The 15,071-nt window shown below is 28.7% G+C and overlaps 1 protein-coding gene across 1 annotated transcript in view; it reads right to left on the reverse strand.

Moving 5' to 3' along the window:
• The window catches only part of LOC100200478 (uncharacterized), a 157,007-nt gene that overhangs the window by 134,258 nt on the left and 7,678 nt on the right, over positions 1–15,071 (reverse strand). Inside the window, exons 6-17 of the mRNA XM_065788338.1 lie at positions 13,158–13,448; positions 12,717–13,007; positions 12,273–12,563; positions 11,832–12,122; positions 9,061–9,351; positions 8,620–8,910; positions 8,176–8,466; positions 7,735–8,025; positions 4,964–5,254; positions 4,523–4,813; positions 1,752–2,042; positions 1,311–1,601 (exon numbers count right to left, since the gene is read on the reverse strand). Of these exons, the coding sequence (XP_065644410.1) occupies positions 1,311–1,601; positions 1,752–2,042; positions 4,523–4,813; positions 4,964–5,254; positions 7,735–8,025; positions 8,176–8,466; positions 8,620–8,910; positions 9,061–9,351; positions 11,832–12,122; positions 12,273–12,563; positions 12,717–13,007; positions 13,158–13,448 (3,492 nt within the window). The remainder of the gene's footprint in view (positions 1–1,310; positions 1,602–1,751; positions 2,043–4,522; positions 4,814–4,963; positions 5,255–7,734; positions 8,026–8,175; positions 8,467–8,619; positions 8,911–9,060; positions 9,352–11,831; positions 12,123–12,272; positions 12,564–12,716; positions 13,008–13,157; positions 13,449–15,071) is intronic.

The following is a 15,071-nucleotide window of genomic DNA, read 5'->3' on the forward strand; positions in this document are numbered from 1 at the left end:
CGGAAAACGAGTTCAGAAATAACAGCTTAGTCTTTGTAATTTTAAATATGTGAACATTAAAAAAATTTATGTAAAATGTCAAGCTGATTTATGTATTTAAAAAACAAAGAGTCAACTTATAACTTTTTTAACAAATCAATTTTTCTCAGAACTAAATAGCATTATTTCTTTGCATATCATGAAAAATAGATACTATGTTATAGCTGTACTAATAGATCCAAGATATAAGTTTTCTTTCTTTGAAGATTATATCAAAAAAACAGACTAAATACTGGTTAATAAATGAAACTTTATACTTTGCAAAAACTGTTTGTTTTGAAGAGGTAGCTTTGGTGCAAATGAAGAATCATCATAATTAAATTTTTCAATAAATAGTGAAAAAAAAAACAGATGTATTTTAAGCGTGTTTAAAGGAAATTACAAAAGCAACTTCTAAAAAAACGATACCTTTTAAAATAGAAAAGCTGGAGAGAAATAGAATGAGATATTGATTAAAAAAGATATCAAAAAATCCATTTCCAAAGCAATTTTAAATAGAAAATGCTGTCCAATGATGAAGACCTGGAAATAAGAAGAACAACTTCATCTTTTAAAAACAATTTTTTTGAAACACATAAGCACTCCAGCATCACCTATATTTTTAGATAGAATGTACTCGGAGTATGGATCTCGGAAAAAAAAACAAGAGAAATCCTTTTCTTTCTTCATCACAATGACTTTTCTATTTCTTCATCACAATCGCTTTTATTTGCATTTGACCATGTGTTAAAATTTTGATTGTTTTGTTCAATTATAGTATTTACTGTCTAAATCTTTTTGAGGTTATATTTATTTTAATACTACTGATAGGTAGAAAAGTTTAAAAGTTGAAGGACAAAACCAAGACTACTGCGAATTATGATTTATATCAAAGTTTAATGCAAATAGTGTTGTGTATGGGAGAGTTTGTATTAAAAAAACACAGATTAGCTTGTAATTATTGCACAACTAAAAAGTGTCCATTAAAATAGTTCAGTGCAGTTATACCAGTTCTCATTAATTATTTAAAAATAGGCTTTGAATGCTGTTTGCAGTTAAAGATATGCGCAAGCAAGTGTGTTTTTACTTTACAAACTTCGTAACAAGAAAATTACAACTTTATACGCCAGAACTTTATAAAAAAGCAAAATAAAGCATTATACAAGATATATGGCCAGATATTGTAAAGTAATATCTCTGATATTTTAAACCTAATATCTAGCCATATATTATGTCCATAACACCTAGGCAAATTACATTAAATTGACTTATCTATACCAAATGTAACTAACCTATAACCAGAAGGACATTTAATGCACCCTATAACGCCAGCAGCACTGTAAAAACCATCAGCACAAGGTATAGGTGTCATTTCAATGCTTGCACACATATGACCAGCAGGACAAGGAAGACACTGTATTTGTTTTGTTGCATTTTGATAAGTTCCATTAACACACATAGAAGGTGCATCTAATCCGTCTACTGGACATCCATGACCAATAGGACAATCAGTGCATGACATGTGATTTTCTGATGCATAAGATCCTTTCAAACATTTTGTTGGAGTAACTTTATCTTCACAGCTATAAGTTTGTATATTAGTTATCAATGATGATTTAAATTAATAAAAAATTGAAACAAATACTTTTTTAAACCAAATCAGGTTTTTTGTATTTCATTCAAAAAATGTAACTTAAAATAAATTGACATGTCTGCAACAAAAAACTACTTACCTGTAACCAGAAGGACATTTAATGCACCCCATAACACCAGTAGCACTGTAAAAACCATCAGCACAAGGTATTGGCGTCATTTCAATACTTGCACACATATGACCAGCAGGACAAGGAAGACACTGTATCTGTTTTGTTTCATTTTGATAAGTACCATTAACACACATAGATGGTGCATCTAATCCATCTACTGGACATCCGTGACCAATAGGACAATCAGTGCATGACATGTGATTTTCTGATGTATAAGATCTTTTTAAACATTTTGTTGGAGTAACTTTATCTTCGCAGCTATATGTTTGTACAATACTTATCAATGATGAGTCAACAAATTCAAAAAACAAAACAAATGTTTTAAAATCAAATTAGATCAATTTTATCATTTTTAGAAACTATTGCTAAATCATAAAAATCTAATTTTATTTATATAAGTTAACATTTGTTATCGATTTTCCTTCTATGTACTGTCAAACTGATTTTTTCAGGAACATTTGTTTCAAAATAATATTCTGTCAAACATTGTTCACATAAACATGTAGATGTAAAAATGATAAATAGATGATTTTTTAAGTCACAAATAATATGGAGCATTAATTGCTCAAAGTCTCAAAGTATTCATTGTAAAATTGGGATGATGGCCTTAAGACCATCATTCATTTACTTTAGTTGAGGATATTAGTTTTATTAACTATATGCATTATTTAGAGCCCAGATCATGCTTATCAACTAGAAAATATTTTTCGAAAACAATTTGTCAAATTCAAATGAATTTAAAGAATAACATTCTTAAGAAATTAGAAAATAAAGTCATGTAAACTTTTCTTCAGATATATGGATATGTCTGATTTCTTACAAACCCATTATTTCATTGCCAAGCCACTGCATTGATAAAAAATTCAACAGAATCAATGGGTATTTCACGTTCTCCTTTTTCTGAAAGCCATATTGGAATAAACATATATGAAAAATTAGAAAGTTTGTCGAATAGATAGAAGTTAAAATAGATAGATAGAAGTTAAAAGAATATACATTCTGGTGAGAGATGGCATTAGCAATATGGTGAGTGGGAGTAATCTCACTGAGATTCCCTCAATCCACTGCACTGTTCATTAACTTCAATTAGTTATTTCAGATTCAATCATGACTAAAAAGATTGTAACTGATGTTCTTTCAAAATGTTGTTCTTGTAACTCATTTCAACAATTCATCTCAAGCATGTAAGATTTTCAAGCAAATTCAGTTACAATAAAATTCTGAAACTCTTCCTTGTTCAAGATATCTTAAGAAGATGGTACATCACCTGATGGAACCACCTATCTGATGCTTGAAAGAATAAGCAAATTAAATTTTCCAGTTCAGCTATACTTAGCAGAAGATTCTGATTTATTGACTATTTCTAATTTTGAACAGGTTTTAATATAAAATATTATTAATTTGTTAAAGCCTTTTTTCCAACTGACTCGGAAAACGAGTTCAGAAATAACAGCTTAGTCTTTGTAATTTTAAATATGTGAACATTAAAAAAATTTATGTAAAATGTCAAGCTGATTTATGTATTTAAAAAACAAAGAGTCAACTTATAACTTTTTTAACAAATCAATTTTTCTCAGAACTAAATAGCATTATTTCTTTGCATATCATGAAAAATAGATACTATGTTATAGCTGTACTAATAGATCCAAGATATAAGTTTTCTTTCTTTGAAGATTATATCAAAAAAACAGACTAAATACTGGTTAATAAATGAAACTTTATACTTTGCAAAAACTGTTTGTTTTGAAGAGGTAGCTTTGGTGCAAATGAAGAATCATCATAATTAAATTTTTCAATAAATAGTGAAAAAAAAAACAGATGTATTTTAAGCGTGTTTAAAGGAAATTACAAAAGCAACTTCTAAAAAAACGATACCTTTTAAAATAGAAAAGCTGGAGAGAAATAGAATGAGATATTGATTAAAAAAGATATCAAAAAATCCATTTCCAAAGCAATTTTAAATAGAAAATGCTGTCCAATGATGAAGACCTGGAAATAAGAAGAACAACTTCATCTTTTAAAAACAATTTTTTTGAAACACATAAGCACTCCAGCATCACCTATATTTTTAGATAGAATGTACTCGGAGTATGGATCTCGGAAAAAAAAACAAGAGAAATCCTTTTCTTTCTTCATCACAATGACTTTTCTATTTCTTCATCACAATCGCTTTTATTTGCATTTGACCATGTGTTAAAATTTTGATTGTTTTGTTCAATTATAGTATTTACTGTCTAAATCTTTTTGAGGTTATATTTATTTTAATACTACTGATAGGTAGAAAAGTTTAAAAGTTGAAGGACAAAACCAAGACTACTGCGAATTATGATTTATATCAAAGTTTAATGCAAATAGTGTTGTGTATGGGAGAGTTTGTATTAAAAAAACACAGATTAGCTTGTAATTATTGCACAACTAAAAAGTGTCCATTAAAATAGTTCAGTGCAGTTATACCAGTTCTCATTAATTATTTAAAAATAGGCTTTGAATGCTGTTTGCAGTTAAAGATATGCGCAAGCAAGTGTGTTTTTACTTTACAAACTTCGTAACAAGAAAATTACAACTTTATACGCCAGAACTTTATAAAAAAGCAAAATAAAGCATTATACAAGATATATGGCCAGATATTGTAAAGTAATATCTCTGATATTTTAAACCTAATATCTAGCCATATATTATGTCCATAACACCTAGGCAAATTACATTAAATTGACTTATCTATACCAAATGTAACTAACCTATAACCAGAAGGACATTTAATGCACCCTATAACGCCAGCAGCACTGTAAAAACCATCAGCACAAGGTATAGGTGTCATTTCAATGCTTGCACACATATGACCAGCAGGACAAGGAAGACACTGTATTTGTTTTGTTGCATTTTGATAAGTTCCATTAACACACATAGAAGGTGCATCTAATCCGTCTACTGGACATCCATGACCAATAGGACAATCAGTGCATGACATGTGATTTTCTGATGCATAAGATCCTTTCAAACATTTTGTTGGAGTAACTTTATCTTCACAGCTATAAGTTTGTATATTAGTTATCAATGATGATTTAAATTAATAAAAAATTGAAACAAATACTTTTTTAAACCAAATCAGGTTTTTTGTATTTCATTCAAAAAATGTAACTTAAAATAAATTGACATGTCTGCAACAAAAAACTACTTACCTGTAACCAGAAGGACATTTAATGCACCCCATAACACCAGTAGCACTGTAAAAACCATCAGCACAAGGTATTGGCGTCATTTCAATACTTGCACACATATGACCAGCAGGACAAGGAAGACACTGTATCTGTTTTGTTTCATTTTGATAAGTACCATTAACACACATAGATGGTGCATCTAATCCATCTACTGGACATCCGTGACCAATAGGACAATCAGTGCATGACATGTGATTTTCTGATGTATAAGATCTTTTTAAACATTTTGTTGGAGTAACTTTATCTTCGCAGCTATATGTTTGTACAATACTTATCAATGATGAGTCAACAAATTCAAAAAACAAAACAAATGTTTTAAAATCAAATTAGATCAATTTTATCATTTTTAGAAACTATTGCTAAATCATAAAAATCTAATTTTATTTATATAAGTTAACATTTGTTATCGATTTTCCTTCTATGTACTGTCAAACTGATTTTTTCAGGAACATTTGTTTCAAAATAATATTCTGTCAAACATTGTTCACATAAACATGTAGATGTAAAAATGATAAATAGATGATTTTTTAAGTCACAAATAATATGGAGCATTAATTGCTCAAAGTCTCAAAGTATTCATTGTAAAATTGGGATGATGGCCTTAAGACCATCATTCATTTACTTTAGTTGAGGATATTAGTTTTATTAACTATATGCATTATTTAGAGCCCAGATCATGCTTATCAACTAGAAAATATTTTTCGAAAACAATTTGTCAAATTCAAATGAATTTAAAGAATAACATTCTTAAGAAATTAGAAAATAAAGTCATGTAAACTTTTCTTCAGATATATGGATATGTCTGATTTCTTACAAACCCATTATTTCATTGCCAAGCCACTGCATTGATAAAAAATTCAACAGAATCAATGGGTATTTCACGTTCTCCTTTTTCTGAAAGCCATATTGGAATAAACATATATGAAAAATTAGAAAGTTTGTCGAATAGATAGAAGTTAAAATAGATAGATAGAAGTTAAAAGAATATACATTCTGGTGAGAGATGGCATTAGCAATATGGTGAGTGGGAGTAATCTCACTGAGATTCCCTCAATCCACTGCACTGTTCATTAACTTCAATTAGTTATTTCAGATTCAATCATGACTAAAAAGATTGTAACTGATGTTCTTTCAAAATGTTGTTCTTGTAACTCATTTCAACAATTCATCTCAAGCATGTAAGATTTTCAAGCAAATTCAGTTACAATAAAATTCTGAAACTCTTCCTTGTTCAAGATATCTTAAGAAGATGGTACATCACCTGATGGAACCACCTATCTGATGCTTGAAAGAATAAGCAAATTAAATTTTCCAGTTCAGCTATACTTAGCAGAAGATTCTGATTTATTGACTATTTCTAATTTTGAACAGGTTTTAATATAAAATATTATTAATTTGTTAAAGCCTTTTTTCCAACTGACTCGGAAAACGAGTTCAGAAATAACAGCTTAGTCTTTGTAATTTTAAATATGTGAACATTAAAAAAATTTATGTAAAATGTCAAGCTGATTTATGTATTTAAAAAACAAAGAGTCAACTTATAACTTTTTTAACAAATCAATTTTTCTCAGAACTAAATAGCATTATTTCTTTGCATATCATGAAAAATAGATACTATGTTATAGCTGTACTAATAGATCCAAGATATAAGTTTTCTTTCTTTGAAGATTATATCAAAAAAACAGACTAAATACTGGTTAATAAATGAAACTTTATACTTTGCAAAAACTGTTTGTTTTGAAGAGGTAGCTTTGGTGCAAATGAAGAATCATCATAATTAAATTTTTCAATAAATAGTGAAAAAAAAAACAGATGTATTTTAAGCGTGTTTAAAGGAAATTACAAAAGCAACTTCTAAAAAAACGATACCTTTTAAAATAGAAAAGCTGGAGAGAAATAGAATGAGATATTGATTAAAAAAGATATCAAAAAATCCATTTCCAAAGCAATTTTAAATAGAAAATGCTGTCCAATGATGAAGACCTGGAAATAAGAAGAACAACTTCATCTTTTAAAAACAATTTTTTTGAAACACATAAGCACTCCAGCATCACCTATATTTTTAGATAGAATGTACTCGGAGTATGGATCTCGGAAAAAAAAACAAGAGAAATCCTTTTCTTTCTTCATCACAATGACTTTTCTATTTCTTCATCACAATCGCTTTTATTTGCATTTGACCATGTGTTAAAATTTTGATTGTTTTGTTCAATTATAGTATTTACTGTCTAAATCTTTTTGAGGTTATATTTATTTTAATACTACTGATAGGTAGAAAAGTTTAAAAGTTGAAGGACAAAACCAAGACTACTGCGAATTATGATTTATATCAAAGTTTAATGCAAATAGTGTTGTGTATGGGAGAGTTTGTATTAAAAAAACACAGATTAGCTTGTAATTATTGCACAACTAAAAAGTGTCCATTAAAATAGTTCAGTGCAGTTATACCAGTTCTCATTAATTATTTAAAAATAGGCTTTGAATGCTGTTTGCAGTTAAAGATATGCGCAAGCAAGTGTGTTTTTACTTTACAAACTTCGTAACAAGAAAATTACAACTTTATACGCCAGAACTTTATAAAAAAGCAAAATAAAGCATTATACAAGATATATGGCCAGATATTGTAAAGTAATATCTCTGATATTTTAAACCTAATATCTAGCCATATATTATGTCCATAACACCTAGGCAAATTACATTAAATTGACTTATCTATACCAAATGTAACTAACCTATAACCAGAAGGACATTTAATGCACCCTATAACGCCAGCAGCACTGTAAAAACCATCAGCACAAGGTATAGGTGTCATTTCAATGCTTGCACACATATGACCAGCAGGACAAGGAAGACACTGTATTTGTTTTGTTGCATTTTGATAAGTTCCATTAACACACATAGAAGGTGCATCTAATCCGTCTACTGGACATCCATGACCAATAGGACAATCAGTGCATGACATGTGATTTTCTGATGCATAAGATCCTTTCAAACATTTTGTTGGAGTAACTTTATCTTCACAGCTATAAGTTTGTATATTAGTTATCAATGATGATTTAAATTAATAAAAAATTGAAACAAATACTTTTTTAAACCAAATCAGGTTTTTTGTATTTCATTCAAAAAATGTAACTTAAAATAAATTGACATGTCTGCAACAAAAAACTACTTACCTGTAACCAGAAGGACATTTAATGCACCCCATAACACCAGTAGCACTGTAAAAACCATCAGCACAAGGTATTGGCGTCATTTCAATACTTGCACACATATGACCAGCAGGACAAGGAAGACACTGTATCTGTTTTGTTTCATTTTGATAAGTACCATTAACACACATAGATGGTGCATCTAATCCATCTACTGGACATCCATGACCAATAGGACAGTCATTGCATGACATGTGATTTTCTGATGCATAAGATCCTTTCAAGCACTTTGTTGGAGTAACTTTATCTTCACAACTATGAGTTTGTACATTAGTTATTAATGATGATTAAAAAAATAGAAAGAAATATGTTTCTATAATCAAATCAGATTTTTTTTAATTTTATTCAAAAATTGTAATTTAAAATAAATTACATTAAGTTAACATTTCTATAACAAAAAAATATTACCTGTAACCAGAAGGACATTTAATGCACCCTATAATGCCAGCAGCACTATAAAAACCGTCAGCACAAGGTATAGGTGTCATATCAATATTTGGGCACATATAACCAGCAGGACAAAGAAAACACTGTAATTGTTTAGTTGCATTTTGATAAGTTCCATTAACACACATAGATGGTGCATCTAATCCATCTACTGGACATCCATGACCAATAGGACAATCAGTGCATGACATGTGATTTTCTGATGCATAAGATCCTTTCAAGCACTTTGTTGGAGTAACTTTATCTTCACAGCTATAAGTTTGTATATTAGTTATCAATGATGATTTAAATTAATAAAAAATTGAAACAAATACTTTTTTAAACCAAATCAGGTTTTTTGTATTTCATTCAAAAAATGTAACTTAAAATAAATTGACATGTCTGCAACAAAAAACTACTTACCTGTAACCAGAAGGACATTTAATGCACCCCATAACACCAGTAGCACTGTAAAAACCATCAGCACAAGGTATTGGCGTCATTTCAATACTTGCACACATATGACCAGCAGGACAAGGAAGACACTGTATCTGTTTTGTTTCATTTTGATAAGTACCATTAACACACATAGATGGTGCATCTAATCCGTCTACTGGACATCCGTGACCAATAGGACAATCAGTGCATGACATGTGATTTTCTGATGCATAAGATCTTTTTAAACATTTTGTTGGAGTAACTTTATCTTCGCAGCTATATGTTTGTACAATACTTATCAATGATGAGTCAACAAATTCAAAAAACAAAACAAATGTTTTAAAATCAAATTAGATCAATTTTATCATTTTTAGAAACTATTGCTAAATCATAAAAATCTAATTTTATTTATATAAGTTAACATTTGTTATCGATTTTCCTTCTATGTACTGTCAAACTGATTTTTTCAGGAACATTTGTTTCAAAATAATATTCTGTCAAACATTGTTCACATAAACATGTAGATGTAAAAATGATAAATAGATGATTTTTTAAGTCACAAATAATATGGAGCATTAATTGCTCAAAGTCTCAAAGTATTCATTGTAAAATTGGGATGATGGCCTTAAGACCATCATTCATTTACTTTAGTTGAGGATATTAGTTTTATTAACTATATGCATTATTTAGAGCCCAGATCATGCTTATCAACTAGAAAATATTTTTCGAAAACAATTTGTCAAATTCAAATGAATTTAAAGAATAACATTCTTAAGAAATTAGAAAATAAAGTCATGTAAACTTTTCTTCAGATATATGGATATGTCTGATTTCTTACAAACCCATTATTTCATTGCCAAGCCACTGCATTGATAAAAAATTCAACAGAATCAATGGGTATTTCACGTTCTCCTTTTTCTGAAAGCCATATTGGAATAAACATATATGAAAAATTAGAAAGTTTGTCGAATAGATAGAAGTTAAAATAGATAGATAGAAGTTAAAAGAATATACATTCTGGTGAGAGATGGCATTAGCAATATGGTGAGTGGGAGTAATCTCACTGAGATTCCCTCAATCCACTGCACTGTTCATTAACTTCAATTAGTTATTTCAGATTCAATCATGACTAAAAAGATTGTAACTGATGTTCTTTCAAAATGTTGTTCTTGTAACTCATTTCAACAATTCATCTCAAGCATGTAAGATTTTCAAGCAAATTCAGTTACAATAAAATTCTGAAACTCTTCCTTGTTCAAGATATCTTAAGAAGATGGTACATCACCTGATGGAACCACCTATCTGATGCTTGAAAGAATAAGCAAATTAAATTTTCCAGTTCAGCTATACTTAGCAGAAGATTCTGATTTATTGACTATTTCTAATTTTGAACAGGTTTTAATATAAAATATTATTAATTTGTTAAAGCCTTTTTTCCAACTGACTCGGAAAACGAGTTCAGAAATAACAGCTTAGTCTTTGTAATTTTAAATATGTGAACATTAAAAAAATTTATGTAAAATGTCAAGCTGATTTATGTATTTAAAAAACAAAGAGTCAACTTATAACTTTTTTAACAAATCAATTTTTCTCAGAACTAAATAGCATTATTTCTTTGCATATCATGAAAAATAGATACTATGTTATAGCTGTACTAATAGATCCAAGATATAAGTTTTCTTTCTTTGAAGATTATATCAAAAAAACAGACTAAATACTGGTTAATAAATGAAACTTTATACTTTGCAAAAACTGTTTGTTTTGAAGAGGTAGCTTTGGTGCAAATGAAGAATCATCATAATTAAATTTTTCAATAAATAGTGAAAAAAAAAACAGATGTATTTTAAGCGTGTTTAAAGGAAATTACAAAAGCAACTTCTAAAAAAACGATACCTTTTAAAATAGAAAAGCTGGAGAGAAATAGAATGAGATATTGATTAAAAAAGATATCAAAAAATCCATTTCCAAAGCAATTTTAAATAGAAAATGCTGTCCAATGATGAAGACCTGGAAATAAGAAGAACAACTTCATCTTTTAAAAACAATTTTTTTGAAACACATAAGCACTCCAGCATCACCTATATTTTTAGATAGAATGTACTCGGAGTATGGATCTCGGAAAAAAAAACAAGAGAAATCCTTTTCTTTCTTCATCACAATGACTTTTCTATTTCTTCATCACAATCGCTTTTATTTGCATTTGACCATGTGTTAAAATTTTGATTGTTTTGTTCAATTATAGTATTTACTGTCTAAATCTTTTTGAGGTTATATTTATTTTAATACTACTGATAGGTAGAAAAGTTTAAAAGTTGAAGGACAAAACCAAGACTACTGCGAATTATGATTTATATCAAAGTTTAATGCAAATAGTGTTGTGTATGGGAGAGTTTGTATTAAAAAAACACAGATTAGCTTGTAATTATTGCACAACTAAAAAGTGTCCATTAAAATAGTTCAGTGCAGTTATACCAGTTCTCATTAATTATTTAAAAATAGGCTTTGAATGCTGTTTGCAGTTAAAGATATGCGCAAGCAAGTGTGTTTTTACTTTACAAACTTCGTAACAAGAAAATTACAACTTTATACGCCAGAACTTTATAAAAAAGCAAAATAAAGCATTATACAAGATATATGGCCAGATATTGTAAAGTAATATCTCTGATATTTTAAACCTAATATCTAGCCATATATTATGTCCATAACACCTAGGCAAATTACATTAAATTGACTTATCTATACCAAATGTAACTAACCTATAACCAGAAGGACATTTAATGCACCCTATAACGCCAGCAGCACTGTAAAAACCATCAGCACAAGGTATAGGTGTCATTTCAATGCTTGCACACATATGACCAGCAGGACAAGGAAGACACTGTATTTGTTTTGTTGCATTTTGATAAGTTCCATTAACACACATAGAAGGTGCATCTAATCCGTCTACTGGACATCCATGACCAATAGGACAATCAGTGCATGACATGTGATTTTCTGATGCATAAGATCCTTTCAAACATTTTGTTGGAGTAACTTTATCTTCACAGCTATAAGTTTGTATATTAGTTATCAATGATGATTTAAATTAATAAAAAATTGAAACAAATACTTTTTTAAACCAAATCAGGTTTTTTGTATTTCATTCAAAAAATGTAACTTAAAATAAATTGACATGTCTGCAACAAAAAACTACTTACCTGTAACCAGAAGGACATTTAATGCACCCCATAACACCAGTAGCACTGTAAAAACCATCAGCACAAGGTATTGGCGTCATTTCAATACTTGCACACATATGACCAGCAGGACAAGGAAGACACTGTATCTGTTTTGTTTCATTTTGATAAGTACCATTAACACACATAGATGGTGCATCTAATCCATCTACTGGACATCCATGACCAATAGGACAGTCATTGCATGACATGTGATTTTCTGATGCATAAGATCCTTTCAAGCACTTTGTTGGAGTAACTTTATCTTCACAACTATGAGTTTGTACATTAGTTATTAATGATGATTAAAAAAATAGAAAGAAATATGTTTCTATAATTAAATCAGATTTTTTTTAATTTTATTCAAAAATTGTAATTTAAAATAAATTACATTAAGTTAACATTTCTATAACAAAAAAATATTACCTGTAACCAGAAGGACATTTAATGCACCCTATAATGCCAGCAGCACTATAAAAACCGTCAGCACAAGGTATAGGTGTCATATCAATATTTGGGCACATATAACCAGCAGGACAAAGAAAACACTGTAATTGTTTAGTTGCATTTTGATAAGTTCCATTAACACACATAGATGGTGCATCTAATCCATCTACTGGACATCCATGACCAATAGGACAATCAGTGCATGACATGTGATTTTCTGATGCATAAGATCCTTTCAAGCACTTTGTTGGAGTAACTTTATCTTCACAGCTATAAGTTTGTATATTAGTTATCAATGATGATTTAAATTAATAAAAAATTGAAACAAATACTTTTTTAAACCAAATCAGGTTTTTTGTATTTCATTCAAAAAATGTAACTTAAAATAAATTGACATGTCTGCAACAAAAAACTACTTACCTGTAACCAGAAGGACATTTAATGCACCCCATAACACCAGTAGCACTGTAAAAACCATCAGCACAAGGTATTGGCGTCATTTCAATACTTGCACACATATGACCAGCAGGACAAGGAAGACACTGTATCTGTTTTGTTTCATTTTGATAAGTACCATTAACACACATAGATGGTGCATCTAATCCATCTACTGGACATCCATGACCAATAGGACAGTCATTGCATGACATGTGATTTTCTGATGCATAAGATCCTTTCAAACATTTTGTTGGAGTAACTTTATCTTCACAGCTACAAGTTTGTACAATATTTATCATCAATATTATCTTTTCATAATTAAGAAAAAACATGAAAATATAAATAATAATGACTCTTGAATAGTAAAATATTTTTATATATACAGTTAGGTATTTTTATATCTAATTATTAAATAAAAATTTAATTTAGCTATTTCATTACTAAAAAGAACCAGTGAACTTTTAGAATTAAATGTAAATCCAGTGAACTCTCAGTAAAGGTTTATTGGTAGTCTAAAAATTCAATGAAAATACTGGAAACTGAAAAATTACTGGAAACTTTATTGCTAGTGATCTGAAACATTGTTGGAAGTTTACTGCACAGCTGAAAAATATTTTTATTGTGCAACTAATAATTTTTACAAGTTATATACTCAATATTTTATAATTTTAGTAATAATGTTAACAATTGTACTACTTAAATACCATTTATCATTAAATTTTTAATAAGTTCATTAAATGTTATGTGGACCATCTTTTTTTAGCTTGGAAGATTCAAATGAATAAGAATGTGTGGAGTTCCTTTTAAAAGAGGTACCAACAAACATCACTTTTGTTTTGACAGTTTTTGATTAACCATAGTAACCAAAATAACTTAAATGTTAACTTAAAAACAACATTTTTAAACTATTTTATTGTTTACAATGTTTTTATCCAATTGTTCAAAAGTATAAATGAACAATTCCACACAACTCAATACTTTGCTTTTATCGAGAATTTATAATATCTATGTGTATATAAATTCTTTAAAAGTTATATTATTTTGGTTATGAAATACATATTCTTTAGGATAAAATTTTATTCATTTTTTACTTTGTATTTTATGAGTTATTGCAAAAATAGGAGCGTCATAGCATGACAAATCGATGTCACACACATATTTTGATAAGAGCGTCATAGCATGACAAATCAATGTTACACGCATATTTTGTCTATATCTTTGAAAATAAAAATAAAAATCATCAAAATTTTATTTTATTATAATATACATAGTTATTGCAATATTATAATAAAGTTTATTCTTTATTTTTGAAATGTAAATACCGTAAACTTTTGTTTTCTTGATTAAAAAAGCATTTAGGCATAGAATGGAATTGCTCTAATAATGGAATTAATTAATAATAGAATAATAATAGAATTCTAATAATAGAACTAATTCTTTGTTTAGAGATAGTAACAGTATAAAACAGTTTGACACAAATTGTATTTATGAGCCAATGAAGACTTGATCTTTTTTTCAATATAAATTTTTTTTAATATAAAATTTATATTAAAAAATGTGAATGAAAATAGGACTTAAAAATGTTGCCATGCTTTTGACAAGTTGACAAAAGTTGTGTACCTTTACATTGTTGTAGGGAAAAAGATTTTAAGGTGATAGATATGTAGTAGTAGTTTAGAGGTAGATTGCTAGTTTTGTAAGCTAGAAGTACTACCATATTCCTCATAGTACCATCCTCAACCTGTTTCTTTGCATAATAACCTTAATCATTAAGATGGTGTTTCAAAGTTGAGGTTTCTCTATGTATTAGTTATCTCAACCATAGAAGATGATAAGACAAGAATGAATGCATACAAACTATAACTTTTTTCTAAAACTATTTAATTGATTTAAAAC

The sequence above is a fragment of the Hydra vulgaris genome, chromosome 01 (assembly GCF_038396675.1).
Source record: "Hydra vulgaris chromosome 01, alternate assembly HydraT2T_AEP".
NCBI classification, from domain to species: Eukaryota; Metazoa; Cnidaria; class Hydrozoa; order Anthoathecata; family Hydridae; genus Hydra; species Hydra vulgaris.